Source organism: Melospiza melodia, chromosome 20, assembly GCF_035770615.1.
Source record: "Melospiza melodia melodia isolate bMelMel2 chromosome 20, bMelMel2.pri, whole genome shotgun sequence".
In the NCBI taxonomy this organism is placed as follows: Eukaryota; Metazoa; Chordata; class Aves; order Passeriformes; family Passerellidae; genus Melospiza; species Melospiza melodia.
The window spans coordinates 7,461,454-7,488,759 of NC_086213.1; the positions used below are offsets into that span (position 1 = coordinate 7,461,454).

At 39.6% G+C, this 27,306-nt stretch overlaps 1 protein-coding gene across 2 annotated transcripts in view; it reads right to left on the reverse strand.

The window, feature by feature from the left end:
* PPIL2 (peptidylprolyl isomerase like 2) overlaps positions 1-27,306 on the reverse strand; it is a 68,125-nt gene that overhangs the window by 34,296 nt on the left and 6,523 nt on the right. For both annotated transcript variants that reach the window (XM_063172895.1, XM_063172894.1), the window contains exons 6-12: positions 19,234-19,285; positions 16,983-17,074; positions 15,424-15,513; positions 6,873-6,948; positions 5,924-6,084; positions 4,321-4,396; positions 3,033-3,139 (exon numbers count right to left, since the gene is read on the reverse strand). In XM_063172895.1, coding sequence (XP_063028965.1) covers positions 3,033-3,139; positions 4,321-4,396; positions 5,924-6,084; positions 6,873-6,948; positions 15,424-15,513; positions 16,983-17,074; positions 19,234-19,285 — 654 coding nt within the window. The remainder of the gene's footprint in view (positions 1-3,032; positions 3,140-4,320; positions 4,397-5,923; positions 6,085-6,872; positions 6,949-15,423; positions 15,514-16,982; positions 17,075-19,233; positions 19,286-27,306) is intronic.

Below are 27,306 nucleotides of genomic sequence, written 5' to 3' on the forward strand. Positions count from 1 at the left end.
TTATCTTTCAAAGTCTTTTTATTGCCTTTTTTCAGGTCAATGATTGAAACCACACACCATCCTTCTGGAACCTGAGTGAAGTTTTCTGGTGCTCTGAACAAGTGATTTCAAACACTGAAATTATCTGGATTCTAGTCCTATTTCATGCTCTTTCTGAATCTTGTCACAAAGTAACTGATGAGTTCAATCACACTGCAACACTGATTTCCTGCCCTGGATCAATACAAAACATTTCTTGATTAGGTTTTTGGTGCTAGGAAGAATTTCATCACTATCAATCTTATTGACTGGCACCTTAAAGTACCAGTATATGAAGAACTCTATATTTATTTTTAAACAAAGGTTTCCACATTCACATATAGACTGAGCTACAAACAATCCATACTGGCAAATAGCTCAAAAAAATGGGAAAGAAAGGAAAGAGCTGTGAAGGGACAGGGAGTGAGCACTCAGGAAAGTGTTGAAGGCAATAGATACTGGAGATACTGGGCAGATTTCAGAAGCAGTGCAGAGTGCTGACAGCAAAACTGCAAGAACATTTTGCTTAAATACAGACAAGAGGCGTGAAAATCCAATTGAAGACTCAGTACACATATCATCTAAGGGAGCAAGTGTGTCACTTGTGCTCTCTATTTTAGTGAGGACATTTCACCTCAAAGTATGTATTGAAACCTAAACCATGAGGCTATTTTAAAATGTAATTTAAATGTTGCAAATCCTACCTCCGGATACAGGTATTTATCTGTCATATTTATATAGCAACTTCATCCTCAAGCTTCCTTAAACATTTCACAATCATATATTTGAACTACTGTGAAATTATGATGACTGCCAGGGTGGCTTCCATAATGACATGCACAAGATATCCCTCAGCAATTAAAAAAACCCTGTGCAGTTTAATTTGAGAGAGCATTTTGGTACAACTCTGTTCCCCCTAACTGCATTCAAGGACCTTACCCACACTATACACTTTGACAGGAAAACCAAATTCTGTATATAAACCAGCTCCAAATAGCTTCCAGGAATGGTCCAACCTATGTGCACTGGATAAGGCAGAAAAGCTGATAAAAACTTGGCATATGATTAATTGAGACTATTACCATGCATATTCACAAGCAGGATGAACTGGAAGTGTTTAACAATACTTAGATTTTTTTGATCTTTGCAGTCTCAATAGACTCATTGTAGCTGATTTGTGTATATGTTTGTGACCTATGTATGTGGTATGTGTTTGCAAGGTGTATGCTCTGTCTGCACTGAGCTGACCTCAGTGTGATTCAGGAAAACCAAAGTTAGAAGCACAATCTCCTTATTTAGTAAAGGGAGAAAAACAAGAGCCTCCAGGAAAGAGCTGATTTCACAGACCTAGGATGATGACCCAAGGTGGATGTTGTGAAAACCTCCCTACAGCAGCAAGCTTTTCTTATTTATTCTACATATATATATCTTTTTCCTCTCCGCAGTGCCAAAGGTCTGCTGAATTCACACAGATTTAATGGACACAAGGAACAGATGGCTGGAGGCCAGCACTGGAGCATGTCTGCTTGTGTAAAACTGCACACACTTGCAGGGTGTACATGAAGAAGCTTTTGTGTGTGAAAGGTGGATGAATAGGAATTCATCTGGAAAAAAAGGAAACATAATGGATATCATCCAGGAAGTTTATAATGAGTAATTGAGCCTGGGTCCTCAGGACTGAGTGACACTGGTCACACATGTGGCCAAAAAGCCCACGCTGATAAGAATAGCTGCAGTCAGCCTGCTTTAGCCAGGAGCCAGTTTGAGAACATATGGCAAAACAAATGATTCAATGCAATCTGCTTGTTCTGCTGCTTCCCCTAAATATTGCTGTACTCACATCCTCTGCTTTTTGCCTTATTACAGTGTTACTATTTCATAGCATGGAAAACACCTGTAGGGATAACAGAGACCTACAGAGTTACTAACAGGATACACTGCTGTGGAGATTCTCATGCTGTTTGTATAGATCAGCTTGAGATGTTTACACATATCTTGCTTCTTACTCATGTGAGAGAAAGGAAGAGAAGGGAAAGCCAGCAGACTTATGCTGTTTGCTCCTTTTTCTTCCTTGCACACAAAAATGGATGCATTCTCCCAGTACATCTGGATTTCACACCAGGCACCCCAGCTCCTACCCAGCACCACTGCCTTTATGTTTTGTGAGGCTCAGAAGAAACACAAGTTTTACCATTTAAATCCCTATTCCCATCCTTCAACTTTTTAAAATACCAATTTTCAGGCCTATAATATCCTGAGACAAAAATCTCAGTAAACCATCAAAGCTTTGAAAACCTTTTTCCTTTTATAGCAGTGGTTGCACAAATAAATAAGCAAACACACTACCCAAGCAGTGACGTCTGAGACATCACTGTAGCCACAACTCATTCATCTATCAGAAGTCTTGCCATGTTTATTATTTTAAGAGCCACTGATTTCCCCCAGAATCTGACTGTACAGACTATAAAAAACTCCAGTCCGTTGTTCTTTAAAATCAACTTCTCTTAATGGGAAAAGGAAGGTGCTTGAAAACTTGAACTTTAAGAATTGGAACAACAGGAAGCAAAAATATATTCTAAGGTTTTCATTTAAGTTTGATCTATAAAGCTTAGGGTTTAGAAACAAATCTAACCATTTCTGGGGATCATGGGCTCAGACTGACAGACTGTTCCTGGTTTCAGTGAGGTTCTTTTCCTGGTTCTGTCAGTAAGCTGCTGTGTAACCTTGGATTATTCCCTTTTCACCATGCTCTGCCTTCTCTTTGCTGTCTTCTTTCCTGGTCATTTTTTGGGTCATTAATCCTGACCCTTTGCAGTTCTAAACAGGCACCTTGGCATATTGCAGGCAGTCCCCTAAAATGATGGGACTACTCACAGAGAACATTACACATACAGTGTAAATATATATAGTTAATTAATTTTTATATGTATATATATATAGATATATACACATTTCCACTGCCAGCTCCAATTCTGGTTGTTATCTACAGAAATTCATCTTGTGGGGCACAGTACCATGTCACAGTGCAGCTCCAAGTTGAGGTCTCCTTTATTAGTGTGAAGTCGCACATATCCCTTCTTCTTCACATACTGGTATCTCACAACATCTTCTTCAATAGCAGCTACATCAGAGCAGAAGACAGTAATTAGCTTTCTGGAAGCTTGCTCATTGATCCTTAGAAATCATCAGTAAACAATTCATAGAACCAACTGTCTGATCTCTTCTCCTGTGGTACTGGGTCCTGAGGGATCCTAGTCTGCAATTCATCTATGATAACCTTGCATTAATCTCTGTGCAAAACACTTTCCATTATAGTAAACCACCAACTCTTGGAGAACCAACCAAATAATGTATATTTTAAATCCCAGAAGCATTCAGTATTACAAACTATAATTTTCAAGCAATGCCTACCAACCACAAACATTACTTTGAACCCAGATTGCTTCTTGTCAATCCTGGAAGCCAAGCAGGTAGTCATCAGTCAACCACAAAGTGCTGACATACAGAGACCTACCCAGCTCTGAAAACAACTGAGGCTGTTACTGGGGACATTACTGGTAAGTCAAACCAAAGGATCAATCTATGATGTTTCATTCCCATTTTGTCAAAATGTCCAGTTAGTCAGATATTTTCTGCACTCAGTCACCTTCAAATCACTGTAACTTTTCAAGTAAAGGAAATGAATTTAGTAAACATAGTTTTAGCAATGTGTTCAATCTTTGCCTAAGTATTTGCCATCTAAATTTTAGTGCTCAGCTTTCTCAACTGGAACTACTAATGACTCAGCTATTTAATCAATATCCAAACTTAATAAATCTTACACATTTGTGTTTAGGCTGGAGAATAAAATAAAACTTTATTGTATTAAAATGTATTTTTGTATGAAAAGCAGTAAACTAAAAGTTACCATCACAAAATTTGCTGTTCTAACTAATACTGGGGTAGGCCAAAAAGGTGGGCAAGGTTTTGCATGGTATCTGAGGAGAGATTATATTTCATTCCTAACTTAGAAAAGGGGATTTTCAATTTGTCATCCCTGGACATAGAAAATATCTCATTAATTTTGGTTCAAAAGAAGTAACTGTCATTCAAATCTAAAGCTTGGTCATAATTGCTCCAGTATTTTCACAACAACCTCACTGGAAAGTAAGGATATATCTGGTCAGGGAATACATTTCCATAGCATCAGCACTGACCAGTTACCAATGCATTCTTTCAGTCCTCATAAATGTGCATGTGCTAAGGAGCACACTTTGAAACTCAGAAATAAATCAATGGTTTGCAGGTAGGTAGTTCTGGTACCTGCTTCGTGGGTAGTTTCAGGCACCATTGCAGTGGAGGTGAAGGAAGCACTTACAGCTCCAGTGGAATAGTGAGCCTGTTTGCAGAGGAAAAAGCAAGAGAAAAGGATATTAGATTTTAGAATTCATCTACCAAAGATACTATATAAGCATTAGAAACACACAAATGCCATCCTTCTGAAGCAGACTTTCTGCTCTAGCTCCTACTGAAGGAAACAAATCCCCAGTGCAGTGATAATTCTCCATCTGTTGCCCACATTTGCTCTGATGAAACTGTAGTTAAGGCTGCTCATGCACTGAGCCAAAGGGGCTTAATGCTTCCAGTGCAGCTTAATTCATCACTCTGCAGAAATTCTATTATCACCATTTATTTGTACGTCCATGGGTACAGACAGGCAAGGAGTACTGCTGCCAAGACATCTGTAGAAATCTCCAGTGCTGCTGAGAGGAAGGAAAATCCAGTGAACCACAGAGATACTGCAGGGGAGAGCAAACCAGCCCCTCCCACAGCTGGCCCTGCTGTGTGCAGAGGCACCATCCCATGGTTCCTGAGGTCTATTTTGAGCTCTGTAATTCTGCAGAAGGGAAACGTTAGTGTCACACACGGATTTTGTAGTAAATTACAAAGATCTAATAAACCCAGAGACATGCTTAGCAGTTCCAGGGAAATGTCTGTAAAGAGTCCAGCCAGGTCACTGCTCATTCCCTAAGGTTTCACTGCATTCTAAGCAATTTTGCAGCTATGCCCACCCATGTCATAAGCTGACAATCCAACTCCCCAATGTGTAGAGCTCATCCTTATCTCTGTCTTTTTACTTCTCCTTACTTTAAAAAAAAATTTATTTATTTTAACACTGTCCCAAAAAAGAGGCCATTTGTGATCTATTCCTTGGTCTAATCTGTCTCTAAGCCCTCTCATCAAAAGCTGTATGCTGCACTGCTGTTTTCATGTAAGTGTAATCAAAGCAAATAGGCACACACATCCCAGAATTATTAAAGGACAGAAGAATACTCTCTCTTGCCCATTTGAAACAGCCTTTGATGTAGGAAATCTAGATGCAGATGAATTGTTTCTCTTGACAACCGTGAACATGCACCTGGAAGAACATCCTCTAAAATATTCCACTGAACGCTGCATTCCAGTGGAAAAAGAAAATGGAGGAGCAGCTGTGGATGATTTATGTATTTGTCCACACCAGAAATTATTCACTTGTACTCCCCTTAAGGTGTGCTCTCTCTGCCAATAAATGCAGGAAACAATGATAAACAAACTCAAAGTGAGACATTATAACCTGGGAAAAAGTTTCTGCCAACACATACATAACCACATCATAAGGATTCCTCCTTCTCATTGTGATTCAGGTCTCAGATGTTTAGGTTCATTTGCAATGATTTCACAAATAGAAACTCACTGACACATACTATGCATGTCTAAGGAATCCTGATATGATTCTCATTTTCTCATCTATGACAAATTCCTGTGTGAGAAGAAACAGAAGGAGCAGTGTTTGTTTACACTGCAATACAGCCTCTAAGAAGAAAAACAACTATTACCATTCTTGAAGAAGTCAATCAGTACCAAACTACAAATTAAGTCAACTTACTGCATTCAGCTTATCCACTTTCTTCTTTTCAGGAGCCTTCATAGTAGCTGCTAAAATATCATCACCTTTGAATTCCTTATAAAGCTCCAGTAAAGTCTCTCGGGTCTCTGTGTTTGTATTTTTCAAATAGTAAGATGGATCTAATTTTGCTTTTTCTTCATCTAGGTAAGAAAAGTTAAATCACTCAGAATTAAAAGAAATATTTTATTTTGTTCTCCCTCAGTTTATTACATAACTAATTACACAAAAATTTTCCAGCTATTAATGGTACTTTTTTAAAAATAAAAATGTCTAGCAATTATATATATTCCTCCAGACACAGTGACAAATAGCAATGCATAACATCATTGACAGTGTAACCCAAAATATAGCACAATAAATACCAATATGATGTACAAGAAAAAAAAATCAAGCCAACTATCAAGAAAATTTATTTGAAACCACTAGAGATCATCTAAGTCCATTTCAAGTCTTGTAAAATTTTTATAGAACAATAAAGACAAAATACAGTTGGGTACAATATAAACTTCTGTTCTTCATCTCCTCACTGAATGGCCAGGCCTGTGATATAAAAATCCCAGGATCAGGTATTTAATGTGCCAGTAGGGGAAGAAGGTCGCTGGACTGGACTGTGGAATTTGATTTAGTTAATATTTTAATTTAATATTTAATTTTTACAAGTTTCACTTGTCCTCTGTCTTGGTATGCTTATTATTTGCTGGATATTAGATGTTCCATATGTGAGATAATACTCACTTATTCTGATTGGGTAAATAGAAAAGGATGCTTGATTGCACAACAACAGATTAAAAAAACCCAAAACCCAGATATGAGCATAATAAGCTAACCACTGAGAGATGTCCTTCCAGAAAACTGAGACAATTCCACAGAATCATCTTCAGATTTTCCATGTTTGTATTTTCTCAGCCTACCTTCAATTCATCCTTACCTGGATCAATTACTTTTATGTTGTTCTTAACATGAAAGAAGTTTGAGACATTGAACTTATCCAGGTTTGTTGGATCCTGAAAATAAAAATAATTTTAAAAACTAATATCAGAGACCTTGGTAAGCACATATTCCAAGCAACAGACTAGAACAAAGGGCAGACACCATAATAAATAAACAGGGAGACAGAATGACTTCCATACTCCCCAAACCACAGAAAGATGAAAAAAATATAAAGCAATCAACCCCAACCAACATCAGCAAAGAGTCAGTTCACAGCAGACTCCTTAGGGAGCTGGAATTCAGTTCCAAACATAATATTACACATATATCACCTACAGAAGTTACTACCAGAACTCAGCTGAGTCTCCCCTATCCTAGAGAAGCAAGAACAATGCAATCCCCTGGTTCTTTCCTTTGTTCTGAGCTTTGGTCTAAGATCTGTGCAAAAGCACATCAGCTATCTTCTGCTATTTATAATCCTAGGCCTGATTTGCACATGCTCTGTGAACTTTTGCAATGCATCTCAAAATACAAATAAAGCCTCAGAGCAAGTCTCTGCAGTAAGAACTGTGCTGACAGTTGGTTTTTTTACTAGAGCTTACAGAACTATGTTTAAAAATGATGAAAAAAAAGAAAAAAAACTGTTATGAAAATTCAATTTAGTGACCACTGGAGGAAAATTGCAAAAACACACAGTCCATTAACTGTGATCCTTTATGCTATCTCTAGGCAACTTTCTGCAGAACTCTGACCTTTTGTTAGAGAGAGTGGGACAAGGAATGCCTACTGGTGATCTAGGTTACTTCAAACTATTATTAAACAGTCATTAATCCTCTCCTTACAATGACTTCAAGGCTTTCTCCTCAAGCTCCTCTGCAGCACAGAAAAGTCAAAACATCAGCCCAGGACACTCAGTACCTAATGGAAAGTCTATCTTACAGAAAACAATTCAAACTTTAAAATACCAAACTAACAAAATAATATGCAGTAGTTTGTAGTTCAGGATAAAAATAATGCAACATATTATGCAAAAAACTATGACCTAACATGAATACTATTAAATATATTATCCTAAAAATGTAACAAAGCCTCTCATAACACCATGGTTTCTAAAAAGTTTGACAATTTCATCTCTGCCAGAAGTAATGCTTAATACAAGCAGAGCTGCCAGCTCCATAATATATAAAACTATCTAATTATGCCTTTCATTCATCCCTGAAATGGTATGCTTCCACCAGAGAGTGCATTTTAAATTTTATTGCTGGTAGTGAAACCAAAACACATTTATGAAATCAAGCTGTGTGATTCTGCACTTTAACGGGACCTCCTGGCTTTCTGCTGTCCCCTTTCCTAATCACCAGACAACAGTTTTCTAATATTTCCTGTCCCTCTATACCCCTCCAATAGATCTTCACTGAGACAAAAGAACTGCCCCAAAATATTACCTATTTAGGATTTTGCTTTATAAACAGACAATCTTTGAATAAAACTACTAAAAACCAGGAAATTGGGATCTGATTTTTAGCATTTTTATTTCCTCTGACCCCAGCACTCAGGTGTATTTACTATTTACTACCTTACATACATATTTATATATGTGAATAGAGATGATTTTGAGCCCTGCTTTCTGACAGTCAATAAGATACACAGAGAAAGTCTGGAGAAAGAGCTTTGTGTGTTTTCACAAGATGTTTTCACTCTGAAATACTCTGCAGCAGTCATAAGCTGCAGCTTTCCAAGACTGCAATCACTGCTCTGCACATAAATGTACTACCTCAAAAGGTGAAGGGAGGAAAGACTGCTTACCCTTTCAGGAAAGGGAAAAATATCTGTGTATAAATATTAATAGAGATAATAGATTTATAGAAACCCATGTCTGCAGTTCATGGCAAAGCTGAAGGGCAAGACTGACTCCTGAAAACAATTTTTCATGGACAGGAGGGAAGGCAGCAGTAAAAATGAAACAGAAAACACCTCCATGATTTCCTCTAAATAAAGAGTCTTCATTTACTGACTTATTGATTGTTTAAAAATAAATAAAGGACATCACCACTGCCAGTGCCTTACAAAACCCAGGGCCTTGTGCTCAGGGTACCACAAATCAGATTAGTTCACACTGTTTAACAGCCACAGTCCATTCAAACATCTGTGTGGCTTAACCAGCCTCATCACAGGCATTGAGCAACTCCAGCAAAATGTTTACAAGGAAACTTGCAGGGGAGATTCCTCAGGGCTCTCCAAACCACCACCAGCCCCCTCTGTGGCAGTGCATCTATTATCATGTGCAGGACAGCAGAGGCCACAGGGCAGCTCCCTCTCCTTGCTGTCCACCTGCCCTCTGGGAGAGCTGAACCCCAAACCCCAGAACTGTGACCCAGCTCCTCCTTCCATCACAGCCACATGGGCCCTCTGTCCCAATGGAAACCTTGACAAAGGTTTGGTTCACAGGGCTGTCCCTTGTATTCCTGATTCTGCAAAGCAAGAGTCTCACCACCTTTGAGAAGGGGGACAACCAACACTCCTACCCCAGAAGAGATTTCCCTCTGTCAGTGGAATAGCCCCTCAAAAATAGCTCCTCAAATTGAAATTTGAGTGTCATCTTGTACAGGATACCTAGGACATGTTTATTCCTCCCTCTAAAATACAGCATCTTGATATACTAAGAGAAGTTCAATTAGAATTAATTTGATTAGAATTAGTGTGAATCAGAATTAGCATACTGTGGAAGTAGTGCAGTGAATACCAAGTCAAACACAAGGTACCAGTTGCTTTCACCTGTCCCCAAGAGGAGAAACACAACTGACTTGTCCAACCTGTGCTGCAGAAGATACAAACCATTTCCTTACTGGTGGTATTGAGCCCTACAACATGAGATATAAGTTTTTTAAAGATAAGACTTTGAAAATTTTGTATGTTTGTAAGTCTTTAGACATACCACTTCAGGAAGAAAACTGTCTAAACATTAATAATTAGCCTGCCAAGCTCCTCTCATTGCATCCATGACAGTTACTGGGCACAGAATCAGAGCAGTCCAAACAAGATGCCACAGAGATGGGCAGACAGACACACTCACATTGTCAAAGCCTCAAGCTCTAATGAGTTAATTGCCTCTCCTGGTCACAGAGAAAGTCTGGACTCATGGGGATGTTCCCAATCCTGTTAAGATTAAGGCCTGAAGCCCAAAGACCTAAGAAATAAGTTCTGTGTAAGTGCACAGAAACCAGAAAGGAAGATGAACGATGGCCTACTTTTGTTTGTCTTAGCATGCTTAAAAATACCTACACAAAACACCATGGCTGGCAGTCTCAGGGTTTTTCTTATTAAGGTTACAAACCATAAGCTTAAGTTTAGAAAATTACTAGCACAGATATATACTTCAAAGGGTTGCTAACTATCATTACTATTAAAAATCTCATATTTAGTGTTTTCCTGAAAGCTGAGCACTGAAAACAGGTAATCTCAAGTTTTATTCCACTTGGTTTTTTCCAGTCATTTTCTGATTTTACCTACTCAGGGAAACAGCTTGAACTGTTATCTTATGCACCACACAGAAGCCCCCAAAAAGCAGGTTAAAACCAGCAGGTTTAGACTGTGTGATTTCTTTGAGTCCTGATTTCTCTCACCATTTGGTTGGCCATGCTGCATCCCTAATTATGCTCAGGACTGTCAGCCTCATATGCTGACCATGTCCCACTTCTTTACCCTCTACTCTGCACCTCCATTGGTGCAGGATTCTCCTTCAGAGACCTCACCCACAGCCATGAGGAAATCTGCTCTGACCTTCTGGCACACAAAGAGCAAATGAGGAATAGCTGAGGAGTGAAATATCAATTAACAGTGTGCAGCTCAGCTACCTCCAGCTCTGCTCATTAGCTGTGCTTCCTGCCACAAATGTCAGTGGTGTTGAACAGCTTGTAGGGAGCCATGTCTTGTCCACAGCTGATTAAGTTCTATAGGAACAATAAAACTGACAGAAGGAAGCACACAACACTATGAGGCTTTTTTCCCTTTAACAGCAGCAAACCTGTTAACATTTACCCAGACTTGGTGTTTTCTTCTCTTCCCCTCTCCATTTCTGCAGTGTAAAGATGCATTTGTTAGCCTGCATCTGCCAGGGAAGGCTCTCTGCAGGCTGCCAGCAGAGCACTGTGCTTGCTACCCCTGGCACAGCAGGGCAGGGGTTTCACTGCAATTCCTCAGACAAGAAGGAACCCCCACATGTGCCTCTCTGTCACCTGCAGCACTGCCACTAAGCACAGCCACATTTCCATTAAATCCCCTGCCAGCACACAGCTCAGACACAGCTTTGGAGAGTTTCCAGAGCAGGAATAATTTCTGCTGTATCCTCACAAACTGAAGTTTGTCTCTTGTTCGTGAACAGAGCCACGGTGGAGGATGACAAATTGACAGGGTGCTATCAAATGGGATGTGAAAGCTGGATATTTCAGCACTCTTACTTTGCTCTCCTCAGGACCTCTGACACTTGCTGGGATGGGAAGTCCATCACTGTGTCCAGCAAAGCACTACCTGACCCTGCTCCTCTCTGCAGCTTGAGCAGACACTTGCTCACTTGCTTCAGCCTGCCTGGTCTCATAAGGGGGAATTCAGATGACAGGTATTTATGTGCTTGCCATTAAGTTCCACATCATTACACAAAGAATAATTTGCATAATACAGGATTGAAACACACATGGAATTTACATTCACACTAATTAATAATAATTTCTACCAGATTTTGTCATAAAGATTTGGCAGCAGACATTGAGCTGTAAATCCCCCAAAATTTTACTTGGAAGATAATCTCAAATTAGGTTAAACATTTAGACTGAATACTAGATGAAAATCTGCAAAACATAGGACGGGAAGAATTACCTAGATCTGAATTGAGGTCTAATGCACTATTATTTAAAAGCTGTGCTCAATCCTACCTTGAAACCAACTGCAAAATGGTGAAACCAATCGAAATGGTGAAACCAATTGAAATGGTGAGCAGCAATGTAGCAGAATGGCAAGCAGAAGAGGGATGTAAGAACACTGCAAACAAGTGTTAACAACATCAGCTTTTCCATGACAGACACCCGGTCCCCCAGATGTCCAAGTCCTTTACATCCTGCCTTACTCATTAAGAGTACCTAATTAATCTTGCAGCATTTGAGTTGTCTGTCAGCTGGGAACACATTCATGACATTTTCAAGGGATGCTGAGTTAGGCTGAGCTGATCATCATCAAGGAAAAGAATATAATTCAGTTTAAAGTTGAGAAACATAGACAACATACAACAGCAAATCCCATTTAAAAGAGACATGAACCAGTACAGTTGGGAGAAAAATTATCTGAAATAATGATAAGGAGAGAGAAACTTGTAAAAATATAAGACCTGCACTGCAGAAGATGGAAAACTTGAGTTTGTAGCAAGATCACAAAGCTAAGGCAAGAAAATTTAAACTTTAGTGTAAAGAGCTACAGTCTAAAGATCCAGTCATACCAGGAGTGCCAATCTAGGGAGGGTATCATATGGAACAATGTCATGTGCATTTCTGTCATCGTCAGCAAAATCCTAAACTAGAATCCATGACATCTGCCACCTGAATAGCTCCATTCCAGTACTGCTAATGTATCTTGCTCACCAGGACATGGTATTACTCTTTCCCTCCTGCCCTGACTGGCTGGATAATATGGCCATATGCTGATGAAAAACTGCCATGCTCCACCCCAGGACATTTTCATTTCAACAGGGGAAAAAGTCATTTCTGAGTATGGACTACATGTAGGAAGCACTGCAGATTCCTCTACAAAGAGAAGCACATCATAGACCTAACCCAGTATTATTAACAACTGAAGTTGTGATTCTGCTTTTTTTAGTTTTAAATTAAAAAAAAAAAAAAAGTCCTTTTTAACAAGTAAATAACACATAAATAACTGCTACTAAATTCAAAGCAACCAGATGAGATGGTGCTTAGCAGAAAAGATAACAGGGTAGATTATGACTTGCATTTGAATAATGTTTAGCACCAAGAACAGGAAAAGCATATTATGCAATTCTGCCTCCTCTGAAAAGAGCAAATCTTTCTTGTTGTGTTTTTACTTATATATGTCAGGAGAGAGAAGCCAAGTTTGAGGCCAATTACTATTCTGGTAAAATCCAAGCAGACGTAGGATGGTCCTTTATGTATCAATAAGGAAAAATGTGATCATACAAATAATCTGTAAACATACATCATTCATATTTTCCACTTAGCACGTTGTATTTCACTACCACACACAGGTACCCCCTCTGTTTCCTAGGACATTCAGAGTCAGTCTCTGGAAATGCTATTTTCTATTGCTAAACACAGCTATTAGACAGCCCTATTCAGCTGTTATTTGCAAAGCAAAGAATGTTTTTTATAGCAACTTCCTTTATATCTACTTTTTTGCCAAACAGCAGGGTCAGTGATACCAACTCAGTCTCAATTTCAGCTCTCTTGGATACCACAGCACTCAATTTACATGGGGGAATGAGAAAACAACAAAGTGATAAATTTCAACACAGAAATTTAAGAGAAGAAGGAATTGGGGTAGAGCTCTGAAACACAACAGATTGCAGTCATGAACTCTGGCTAAGAAACAGAGCCACAGGTGGTGGAGCTTGGCAGTGTGAAGCCTGAAGCCACCACGCCGCCTGCAGTGTTGTCAACAAGAGAGCTCGGAGAGGAGACATCGGTCTGGCTTTCAATAATTTATATGAAGAAAACACTGTGAGAAAATAACAACTCATTTCTCTACCACATCTACTTAAGCAATTCTAAAACCCAGGCTAGTCATGCCACTTCAGGTTGAATCCTGGCCTCAACAAAGCAAGTCAGGGTAGGGCAGAATTTGAATAGGAGAAATCAAGCTCTACGTGCAAGTTTGCAGTGGGTGCTGTACAGTGCAGTCAATGGCTCTGACTTCTCCTTCAACAGCCTGAAGCCATTTTAGACTGTTAAAAATAATTCTGAAAAAAATATTTATAGACTGATCTGGTAAAAGGTCAAACTTTATCTGGTCAACAGCATTTAGATGGTCAAATCTCTTGCAGTCCAATCCCAAAATGGGGGTGTCTTTGTTATTTCTAAACTTATTTAAGAAGAGTATAGCACAAGACTGTACACTGCAGAAGATAACACCAATCCACAATGAACTGTTTACTCAAGAGGATCAAATCTACTCACAAATTATGAATGCCACCCTAAATGGAGGTGGGAGAGGTGCAGGGCACGTGTGTTTGTGACCTTGGACTGCACAACTATCAGAATCTACTTAGTTTCATACTAGACATATTCCTCCAAGCAAGACAGAAACCCAACATGTCAACAATGAAGATGAAAAATACTGATAAAAACTCACATAGGGAATGACAAAATTTTTAGATGTTGCACTTTGAGATTTAGAGGACTAGAGCAGCTGTGAAAAATCAAAGCTAGGCAAGAAACAAGAACACACTCTTTATACATACATCCAATTCCAACCCTACAAAACATACCAAAATATTTTTTAGTGACTGCACATTTCAATTGTTTGTTCAAAATAACTTGGTTTTCCATACGGGTGCACAGACACATTTTTAGACACTTGTCTTTTTTTACTTTTCCAAATCCATTAGCAACCATGCAGTTACACAGAAATAACATTCTGTTGGGAGCTTTCAATCAGAAAAAAAGCTGTATTTTTGCATCCATTGGAATAAAAACATTTTGCTTTGTTGCATTAGCTTGAACATCAACAAGCCCAAAGGAACAGAGGAAAATTATTTAAAAACATGTTGTTAAGCACAGGGGAGTAGGTAAGAAGGGTTACATTTTATTTAAATTTAGACATAAATGAAAAATATTCTTCTATTTGAATTAGACTGTATTGGTCTTGGCTAGTGGCAATTAAGTGTTCATGAGATGCATACTAACTCATGATTTCAATAATAATGATCCAGGAATCTTTTTTCCCCTGTTTTGAAATTATGCAAGCTTCAAAGCACCTACTTTTAAACTAAAGTTTTAGATCCTTTGATACTAAACTTCATCTGTCAATAACTATCATTTACACTGTAAAATTCACAATGCTCTTTTAATTTAGGTTTTGATTTTCTTCAAATCAGCAAAGAACCAACATTGGTATCTACTAAGAAGCAAAACATTCCAAACAAGCAATTAGAGAAAGTCCTCCTGCTGCCTTACTCTACATTTAGAGAAACATTCTTTGGAAAATACTTTTGGAAATACTTTTCTGAACCTTTGACTCTTGTATACATCTTTGGAAGAGTAAGATGCACAACCCACTTCAGTCTTAATGTAACATGTCTCAAAGTTTAAATACTTTACATTCTAAACATTGTTTCTTTTGACACCACAGACCATGTTACTACTCATCCAGATTGTGTCACATGGAACCTTTGGTGTTTCATCTGATAAAGATAATACAGTGAAGTTTCTCTGTTCAGCTGCTCTAGTTTCCTGCTAGAAGAGTGTACACAGCAGCATTTCTGCAAAATAAAACCCTGTATGGGACAAGGTGTGACAGAGAGAGAAGTTCACCTGCAGCGTGACGATGTCCTGCCGAGTGAAGGGCTCATCTGTCAGGAGATCCCTGTAGCTCTTTGGTTTGATGTTCAGCTGCTCAACTGCCTAACAGCCAGGCAAAAGACACAGATAGCAAAAATCTGATTCTTGTGTGTAAATATTACAAGTAAATAGGCGAGATCAGTAAATTGTTGAAGATCAAATAATAAAGAAAACAATTTCACCCTCATTCTCAACTGGCAGCTGCAATATTTTTAATGTGGGCTTTAACAAATTAGAAGATTTTGTCTTTCATCCCTACAAAACTTGACAGTTTTGTGTGGTTTGCTGGATTGTTTTTTAAAGAAGAACCTTGCAGTCTCCATTCCATAGTTATGTCTACCATTCAAACCAAATTAATCATAAAAGTACTGCCAAAATTTTAAAAAATATTTTGCTTCATTTTCTAAGCTCTTACCTGCAGAAGACCCCTGAATCTATCTTATTTACCCAAATGTCCTCTGTGGTCCTCAGATGGAAGTGATCATGTCCCAGTACCTCCAGAAGTGCATAAATTAATTCCATGCTTATCAAACACCAGTAACTGCTATTACTTCACGTGGTACCACATGGGGCACACACCCTCCTGGCAGAGCCCATTCAGGAAGCCCAGTATTGCAAACTGCAGCAAAGAGAGCAAGAGCTCTGCACTACTGCCCAGGGTTTAACAAAGATCATTCATCAACTCATCCTTGCCTGTTAACACCAGGAGCCAAAGAATCCTGCTTGCAGCAAGAACAGAAAATACTTTCTATTTTAATCTGATCTAGACTGCTGTCACAGGTGAGGACAGCTCTACTACTTCAGAGCAAGTTTTTTTCAAAACCATGATGAATTCAGCCTTTTCCTTGACTGCAATGGTTCCAGCCTGTTCCACCCTCAGTATCTGAATGTCCCACTGGAATTCGAAAAAGATGTTCCAGTGTTCAGACTTTTTACAACACTGGATATGGATTCATTAATTGAAGGATTTATTTGCTACTGAAAAACAAATAAATCTTGCTTTTATGGTAAGGACTATGCAAAGAAGTCACAATTAAAATTCCACTTGGGTTTACATAGATGTTCACAAAACAGGAATAAAAATGCAGTTTAAGTGTCCATTAAGGCATTCTTTCTCCTATTCCCCCAGCTCCAGCTAAAATGCTCTTTTTTATTCACTGATTCGAACAGAAATGAGGCAATTTGTGTTTTTGTGATGACACTGTATCAGAAAGAAGACAACAGAAAATTTGTCCATTAATTCAACTGAGAAGAATATAAAAGCTACTCATTTTGAAACACAAGATTCAGTACATGCAGATTAACTTAAGAAAAGGTTTTAGAAATACTATTTAACAAATATTCTAAAATTTTTCCTATTTTGAAGGCTAAAGTTGGACAACAATTTATGAAGTCAGTCTATCTCCTGTTCTTTAATTTCCCTGGCTGTAAAACAAGAACAAAATTTACTTATTTTTCTAAAACATTTTGTGATTTTGACTGAAATGCATCAAGTACAAAATATTAATCATGAAATGCAACAGAGAACCTACCTCATAGGCAAACACATTTCCAGTAGTCTTGATGGCCACAATATGGGAGTTATTGGTAAATACAGTAAACAGCACTGGACAGTGGTACTTGCCTGATAGAGGGAAAAACCATACATTTCAGATGAATACCTGCAACTGCTCTGAAATAGCTAATTTTTCTGATCTCTGTGGATGATATTCACATTAATTTTTAATATAAAGTGCAACTTCAGAGGGTATTCAATAGTGTTTTAATAACATTTTGATTCTCCAGTGACAGAAAAAGTGCTTGAAAAAGTAACAGCTAGGAGAGCTATAAAACAAGCAAGGAAAATGCAATTTTGAAATCTATTGCCTTCAATTTCCTAACACAGAACTTTGTCCAACTTGCTTGATATTTATGAAATACCACAATATAATTGTTACTATTGTAATCAAAGATCTATTGATAACATGAACCTTGTATCATGTCCATTGCTCTGTATCACTCTTGTTCCCAGGAATAAAACTTTAGCTTATAGCCCATAGAAAAGTACACAACAGCTATTGTGCTTGAAGCAGAGGAGAGCGTTTTGTATTCAAATGTGGCAGGCAGAATGCCATTAAATCTGAACACGTTACTCAGTAAGGAACCCAACTTCTGCTCTAATCAAGCTGTGAATTTTCCCAGGAGGGTCAGCATAAATATTAAGCAAGTCACAGCAAGCAAACTGATGGGAGGCAATGTAGGAGGGAAAAGAAAAATGTCTGAATAATCTCAGCAGAAAGCAGTTAGAAGAAGATTATTAATACTTGATCGGTTTGCTAGACCTGGAGGTTTGGGTGAGATCTTGGATGTAAGTTGGGCCTATTTAGTTCTTTTCTTCCTAATTACCATTTGAAAATCAAAACCAGCAGGGAGGCCAGAACAGGCTGCTCTCAGCACCTGAGGGGACAGAGGAGGCAAACACCTGCAGAGACTGAGCCCTCACTGTGCCACCAGAGGCAGCTCTGCCCCCTGCACAGCAAAGCTGAGGACACTTCTGTTAATGCCACCAGGGCTGAAGGAAAGCCACTGCCACAAGGGACTGAAACTCGAGAAGTTTAGAAAGGGATTTTTCCAAGTGTCCAACTGATGGATACAGAAACAGACTGGTAAAATGTGAGGCCTCATTCAAGCCTTGTACAGAAGAACAAGTCACCAGGAAAAGCCAAACTGCTGAGGGCACACACATGTTGATCTGGATAGAAAGTACTCAGCTCATAAGTGATCACTAAACGTGAGAAAGTGCAAGGCCCAAAGATCTTTTACATCACATTTATGTGTGAACAGAGAATTCTGATCCTACAACCATTTCAAGTTATGACTTAGAGAAAAGTTTGCTGACAGACAGAAATGCAACACTTAATTTTTATCTTTTGTCGCATTTTCCCTTGACTGATTGATGTCACAGAATGAACCTTTTCAAGGAAAAGGCTTCTGAAACTCTATGGCTGTTGTCATTCCACCCCAGCAGTGTGAGCTGGACTTCTTTAGAGAAAGCACAATCTCATGGTATCTTTCAAAAGCCTTGGCCACTATTGATCAATTTTTAACACCCTGCTATTGAGACAGATGGAACACACGGCATAGAAGAAATCCATCAGCTACAGAAAAGAACTTGTAATCTACAGATTTTGGTAAGATAAGGAGACAGACACTCCAGAATTTTATTCCCACCTAATCTTAGCCATTTTTATCTCACAGAAATCATTATCTGCTTTGCAGAAGATGAATTCATCTCCACTCTTCTCTTTTGTTCCTACCATGCTCTCTTAGGAGGCTGATTTTATATCTTGCAAAAATAAGACTCGAGGCAGCTGTCTTGTGTGCTTCTATTCATAAAATCCCACGTGTTTATTTAAGTCTAATCCCTTCTATAAACAAAAAGCTGTTCAAAACCAAGTGAACAGCAAATATTGCCACAGGCAAGTTGGAAATAAGATAACATTACAGAAATTTTACTTTTTCTGATTCTTTCCTTAAAGTAAACAGTACCTTAGTGCAGTAGCATCTATAGTAAAGTGAAATTGCTGAATAATTTACAGCTCCTCAGTGTAAGAAAAACAGAAATGGAACTTTGAAGGTAAACATATCACTCACAAGAAGCAATTATTCTACTAAAAAAAAAAACATGATAGAGAACACAAACTACTTAAGTTCACCATGAGTAAGACAAACCAGAATTTATTAAAGCACTCATTAAGGAAAAAAACCCAACAAAACACCACCACAGAAAATGACTGCACTTACCTTCACTGTTTTTAGCAAAATTCAGCTTTATAAGTGATTTGGCATCTAGTTTCTAAAGAAAAAAAAGCATTAAAAAGATTAATCACAACAGAAGGTAACCATGGAAATAAAAGGAAACTGTAACATCACTGTTATGACTTCAAGAGTATATAATTTATTAATAATCTATTGCAGGTTGTCTAAATTATCAAAACCCTGGGAATTCAAGTCACAGACCACAAAAACAAGGCTCAGGGAGCCTGAGAACTGGGATACATTTGTTTACAGGGCTCTGTTTGACACAGGACAGTGCTAACCATGGGGAATCAGTTCAAGGAGTTGCACAACTCTTAGCATAGACTGAAAGGGGAGTTGGCATGAAAGGCTAAGAGGCAAAGATCATTGCTACTGATCAGAGGGGACAATTCAGCAGGGACCTCTGATGAAAGTCATAAAGCCAGCAAGCCATTCTGGCAATCAAGCTCGGTGCCTTTTCTGAAATAACTGTAATTTTCCTTTTACTCAGGAAACGTGCAGCAGAGCTCACATGACAGCCAGCAACAATAAAGAGAAACAGAGGCACAAGTTCTCTGGAGAGGCACTTGGGGTAACAAAGGGAGTTCCAGGAAGGATTTTCAGCCACTTAACCCCCAGGTAACAATTCCACTGAGCAGGGAACTGAGGTGACAGCCAAGGCTGGGATAATGTTCTCCAGTTCTAGAGAGGACACTCCAAACATCAGAAGCATCTATGGCATTTCTCTGCTGCCCTCTCTCTGGAAGGGTTTTCTAACATGGGAAGAGCAGAGCTGTGGGGCTGGCAAACATTTCTGGACAATCAGGCTGCTCCTGTCCTGCAGCCTTCCCTAGGACATGGAGGCTGCACACACACCCAAAATAAGAGTGAGCCAGGCCCCCCAGTCATTCCATGGCACCAGTGTGTGATTTGGGTACATCACTGGCAAGACAGGACACATCACAACCTGGGTGACCTCACCAGCACAGCCCACCAGGACGGTCAGGTGGTGCTTGACTGTGGCACCCAGCTGGAGATGAAACAAGCTGCAAGGCTGAGTCAGGATTGAGACTTCTAAAAAACAGAGCCTTTGATTGTATCAGCTGTCAGAGACAGTTTCACAGCCAAATGGATCCTTAAAAGCACACACAGCACAGGCCTTTTAAAAGAAACAATTGGTTCTCTTCTCAAAACACGCACCTGAAGAGATTAGGGAGGTTTTTATAACCCAGACAGCTCCTTATAAACAGCTACAAGTGGAGATCTGCCAGCCCTGGTGCCAACACTGCTACTTCAATCATTATGGAAAAAAAAAAAAACAACAAAGAAAAGTGTGAAACTAAGTTAGTGGGCTTTCTGTGCCTAATCAAAATTCATATTCTTGGTTTACAGAGTACATGTTATGACAGCTGGACTCATTCGTTTATAGGAAGGCGCTTCTCAAATTGCTCTCAACCAACTGGCAGGCTCATTTGCTGCCAGAAAGGTAACCAGCTCTCTAATTTATTAGCAGGAAGAGCAATGAGAGCTAGTAGGAGAAAAAAGAGGCCAGGTTTGGTTATATTTAGTTATGTGATAGAAGACCAGTACCGCTGCTTTTCCTTAAGTGGATTTCAACAAAAACCCTCAAACCACTCCAATATCTGCCCACTGTGGGGGTACAAAGAAGGATAGCAAAGGCAACGGCTGCAAAGGCAATGGCAGTCTGAAATGCCTCAGTGAATGCAGAGCTTTAATTATTTATCTTTTTACAAGAACAAATTTATCAAAGAAGTAGTAGGGGAACTGCAGCGTTGCCAAAATGAACATCTGATCCTGGACAGATCTGTTCAACCTAAATAACTATTAACACAAAGCAGCATCCATCTGTACACATGTTGTGCAACAGCCCAAAAATTATGTTTCAGAAAAAGCTTCTTTACAAATACAACTACTGGAAACATTGATAATTTCAGGGTCCTTAAATTATCCTCCTGGCAGATCTGAGCTATGCCCAAAACACATAAGCATCTTTAAAGAAAAATGAAAACAATTCTGTAAGAAACAGTTTAGCATGATTGAAGATTCAGATTTATACTTTGACAGAAATTTCACAGAAAAGACAGACTAACTGCTGTGCAGACTTTAAAGGTAGCAAAAGCTGCAGTGCACTTTTCATCTGTCACCCTATGATGTATTGTTAGAAGTGCTGTCAAGTCCTTGGACTCTCACTCTGTGCCCAGGGAAACAATATGGTATTTCAGATCATATCTTTCCATAATATGGAAAAAGGTTATTTTTCAGCCTCAGTTACTCATGGTGCATCAGCTGCTTGTGCTGGATCTGCTCCCTACAGAGAGCAGCACTTACACAGTCTTATGTCAACAGTAAATAAAAAATCAGTGATTGTCATACAGGAGCTGAAATACTGCCTGGAGTGAGAACTCTGTAGTGAAGTGCTGTATGAATATTACAAACTTTTATTGCCACAGGCTGGCCTTCTATCAGGCCTCTCTTGAAGAAGTGACCTGGGCTTGTCAACTCACGCCCTTTGGAGCAGCTCCTTCAGCTTGCGTGGCAGGGTAAGAGGGAGATTTAGGGTTTGTCAAAGAAAATCTTTGGAGCCTCAGAACAGCAAAACCAGATGATGATGTGCTACAAAGGATTGCTCAGGGCCCAAGACCAGGCTACAGGACCTGGCCACTGCACACAGAGCAGTCACAAAGGAGGGAGTCCACAACCAGGACTGCCAGGAGGTTCAGTTTTGAAACACCTACACATTACCCAGGAAAATGTAAAAGGACAGGATAGAAGCAAACTGTGTGATATCATTTTTTTCTTCTCAAGTTCTTCATTTCACACAAAAACAGGATTATCTTGCATGTGGGTGAATCTCCTTTTATTTATTCTCCATCAAAAGTCAAAGCTTTCCAAGCACCATCACACAGTTTGTTGCCATGGCAATGACCGTTATGCCACAAATGGGCGCCGATCTTCACAGGAAGAGACAGCAGGAGTGAATGAATCCTAAAATGAGTTAAAGTACTTGTTTTCATGTATTTTTTATTATTAATAATCCTTAAGAGAGAACAAATATTGCATACATAGCTCAAGTTCAAAACTATTTTCAACCTCAGTTTCCCTGACACACACCCACCATCCAGTTTCAGCCACGCTCCAGTTAAAAAAGCAAGAGGAAAAAAAGTGTTTATTAAAAACACTTGATCTAATTAAATTCTAAATTCCTAATAACAATGAAAAGGCCACAAGCATCTGCCACTTCCCTTAAGCAGAAATAAGAGCCGCATATTCCCTTCTAAAAATATTTTATGCAGAAATACTGGAAAGCAGACGCATTTCATGGCACGTAGTGCCAGCTGCTCCACAGCAAGGAAGGGCTAAAAAAAAACAAACGCAAACCCATGCGAGCTCTTTTCTCAGCTGACTCCTCTCTCACAGGCACACTTCCACAGAGGCAGCCAAGGCTACTTTTGGCCATGACCTACTTTCCTGCGGCAGCGAGCGGCCCCGGCGCCCGCGCGCTCCGGTGTCAGCTGACAGCGCTGGCTCTGCGGGATCCCAAAGGGCAGCAGCCTCTATTGCCAGCCAGGCTGGGTGATGGATGAGCCCGGGGGTCAGTGGGGCACTGTGGCAGCTCCGGATGGAACACGCCCATTGTTCCAATTAAATCATTCTCTGCCATGGCCGCCTGTCTCATGCAGATATGACCTACAATCCCCACGCAGCAATTAGTTACACTCGCTGAATCCCTTTGGTCTGGGGCTGCACGTTCTTCTTGCTAATAAGGTTCTGACCCTGCTGGATATGCACCAGCCCAAAAAGCAATCAAAAAGGGCTCCACTGATTCTCTATCCAGACATGGGCAGAGCTGGTGGCATGAGCACAGGCTGTGTTTAGCAAAGACAGACCTTCCCACCCTTCCAACAGCAACTGAGTAAGTGTTCAAATGTTCAGACTTGGGGATTGGACCCCCTTAGCAGACACACTGAACAGCCTCTCTCAGGAACACACAAAAATCCAGGGAACCTGGTATTGGGGTTCTGTGGCCAGGTTTTGGTAGTGGGAGACTACAGGGGTGGCTTCTGTGAGAAGCTGCTGGAAGGTTCCACTGTGTTCAGCCAGCTGTAGGATGGACAATCAGAAATGGTGCTAAGGCAGCTGGAATAACCTGTCTAGGAAGAAAATCTCTCCTGGCCCTTATCTCAATCCATGAACCCCCAGTGACATTTTCTCTCCTCTGTCCAGTTGTGGAGGGCAGTGAGAGAGGGGCTCTGATAGCGCCTGGGGTCCAGCCAAGACCAACACACTACACAGGGAAAAATTAATGTGTCACATCTGAACTGGCTGATAACATGAGGTCAAAAACCATTCAGAGCTGGCATGGCCATTTGATGGTTTTTCATCCCACCAAAACAAGAAACACAGAGTTACCTCAAGGAGAAAAGAAAGCCAGAACAAATACTAATATTGAAATGCAGTGTGGCCTACCAAGTACCAAACTTAGCTCAGCAACAGCAAATGAATTTTGTATTACATTCCTTGTTCCTTTAAAGATGAGACCTGTTCCATATAACTTTACATACAGCTTCCCATTTTAAGAAGCCCCCTTACAATTTTCCTTGCTATAAAATCTCCCCAAGAAAGTGGGGCATGAGTTCAATGAATAGTACTGGAATAACTCCATGTGTAATGTTACTTATTTCAGATTTTGTAAATGGATTTAAGATGATAAAGGGCATTGGAAATCCTCAAGCATACACATAAGGGTTTGCAACTGGAAACAGCAGCACTGTTTTAACAAAATAAGCCATCTATATGTATTTTAACAATCCATTAAAAATCTGGGGTCAGCAGCCAAGAGGCCAGAACAGTCTCACAATTCCAGGTATTATTTCTATGTTTAATTCAACAACAAAAATGCTCAATATTTTTCACAGCTGCCTACCTAATGCTAAAAAGATACCCTCAATTCACATTCTTGGATGAAGCTGCTGTTTAACTGCAGTCTTCCTGTACTGCTGAGCTAGATTGGAAATGGACACAGAAGATCCTTCATTACACACTTCTAGATCACTGTATTTACATATTTAAAAGTTAATTAAACTGACACCATATGGTCACCAAAGCCTTGTCCAGAGAACCATAAAGATACGCTTGATAACACACATGGTTCACAGATACCAACAATAATGCTGCTCTATCAAAGAGCACATTAACAGAAATTACCATGAGAAAAAGACATGTAGCTGCACTGCAAGTTCAAACCTGCAGTCCTAATGCAGTCAAAAGTCTACCAATCCAGAGATCCACAGCCAAATACAGCACAGTTCAAGGAAAATAAAGCTTTGCAGAAACACCAAAAATCTAGTCTCCAATTTTAGTGAAAAACAGGCAAGTAAAGATCTGTGGGAAACCTCATGCTGCATCTCATTTAAGGCTAGAGCGCTTCACAGCTGCTAGTTTTTCAAGTGTCACAGTCACAAAATCCCATCCAATGTGCACACTTACATCAAAACACAGAGAAGGAAAAGGAGAGACCATCTGTTCAGTCTGTAAAACCTAGATGTAAATACTTTTTTGCTGTAAGGGACATAATGCATTAGAAATAATGGTAGACACGTTTATCTGCCTGTGCCCAGAGGTGAGTTACTGGATCAAACACTGCCCATCACCACCAGAGTCAGCAAGGTGTGAAGGAGGAACAGCAGCTTGGCCAGTGACTCATGACACTGGAGGGTTTTAAATGTCTTTTTTTTGATAAAGCACTTGAAGAGTAAGTAGAAGCAAATCTCATCTTCTTTGCCCTCACTGTTTCCCAAAGATACAGGGAATTGAAATATAAATCCCCTTTTTAGGACAGATAAAGACTAACTCTTAGTAGCGCTGGGTACACTACTGTAAAACACACAAACAACTCGGGAAAAGAAAGAACCAGCTATCCACACAAAGGAGAGAGGGAAAGTTTCAGAAAACCCAACAAAAGAAGGAGTTATCTGTCAGAACATAACTCAGTGGGATTTTCATCCCCTTGATCACCCCTGTGCTTTATGAGCATTTCATTATGCCACGTGACTCTGCGGTCATTCCTCAGGGCAGAAACCATGTCCTCATATGTTTCCATCCAGGGACCTTGAAAATTTATGGTCACTAGTCAAATATTAACTCATTTAGACTGTTGACTAAAAGCTAATAATTTCTGAGGCCAATGAGGTAAGACAACATGGCTCAGTTGCTGCATATTGAAGAGTTCAGCTCGTTCAAAGTGGATTCTGGGCACTTGAGCAGCAGCCTGTGTCTGCTGCCCCAGACAAAAATGCACCTGGAGAGAGATGCTTAATGACAACAGCTGTAACCACCCGTGTCTGAAAGGAGTCTGCTGCTGCCCACAGAAATACAGGCAGCAACATTTAACTGGAAACAACAAAACAAAGAGAAAAGGAAGAACTACTGCTCATCCTGGCTAACTCTTAACTTGTACCTGCTTCTGAAATGACCCAGACTACCAAAAGAAAATGCAACAAATTCTCATTTTCTCAAAGCACCCTTCCTGTCTCAACACATACACACTGAGATGGTTTTTGGTTTTACACTATCATGTGTAATATATCAGATATTATCAAAGTACTTCAGGAAGAGATTAGAAAATATTCCCACCACTGTACCAGGCATTCACACAGCATTTACTTTGTATGATTAAGATTAACTCTGTTCAAAGAAGATATATTAAAATTTAACAGATGTGGAGGAGAACCATGACCATGTAGGGTATGGAGAACTTAAAGGCATGAAGAACATCTGAGAGGAAAATACAAGTCTCAACAACAGAATGTCAAGAAAGCATTAAATTCTGCCGTGCAAAACACACAGCTGTAAACACTAACACAGAGAAGCACAATTCTGGCACCAATACAAACGAGACTAAGCTGGTCAAACCCAAAATTTACAGAAGATATGTATCAGATGAAAAACCATCAGCAAAAACTCTCAGCAGCCATAGCAGGCAAAAAGCAAACACTGGTTCAAGACAGAGCACGCAGTTTGCAAAGCAGACTGAGAGAGGCAAAGACCTCAGACAGTCTCCCAGTTTTCTGTTCCTGATCGTTTCACTCCTCTTTCTGCAGCACATGAAAACCAAGATGGATTTGTCTGAATCATTTTTCAACAACAAAGCTTCCCTTGACTTTATTTCTGTAAGCTTTGTTCTCTGTTCTGTAATAAGCTATTACTCACCCAGAAAAAAACTGTATTTCCACTCAACACTGAAACTTTTCTTACAAATAAACAAGGAAAAAAACCTCATTTCAAATATATAGGGAAAATATGCTAAGTTAAATAAAAGGCAAAAAAAGGGGGCAATTGACATTTAAACTTCTGCAATATCTGAAGACCTGAGTTGCATCAGACAAATTAAGAAATATACTTTGAATTTCAAAGCTGAAGATGTGCCGACTTCTTCTGACATGTATGTGAAAGGAGTTCTCTAGAGAAAAATTAAAATTCTCATTTATACATCACTCACATTACACCCAAATGAGACCTGAAGTTACCAATCCACCTAAATGATCACTCATTTCCAAAGCCCCAAGGAGCAAACACAGCAGACTACTTGGATTTCAGGTGCTGTGCTCTGCTGTTGAGGAAAAAACAATGTGAGAGGGATATGACTCACTCCTGAACTCTACATAATGAAAATTATCTCAACTGGTCAAACTATTTAGCTCTTAATTAGATAGTCCCAGACTCTAGATATGGAAAACTGATGTGGACACAGCCTGCCTGTGGAAGTCTCCACAGCATTTTCCTGCTGGTATTTTGTACCCAGACAAAAGATGAAAATGCTCAAATAAACACAATCTCTTTGGAAACAGTAAATGAAGAAAATTTCTCAAGACAAAAAGATGAGAAAGCACAAGGAAAATCTGACTCCTGCCTCAACATGCCATTTTTAGATGATCATCAGAATCGTGGGGTAACATTACCAGCAGGTTACAGAAAGGTCTCAACAAACACTCTGAAAATGCATCCCACTGCACATTATCTATGGCTATTGCATTCTCCTGACAGTGTACACTGGTACAC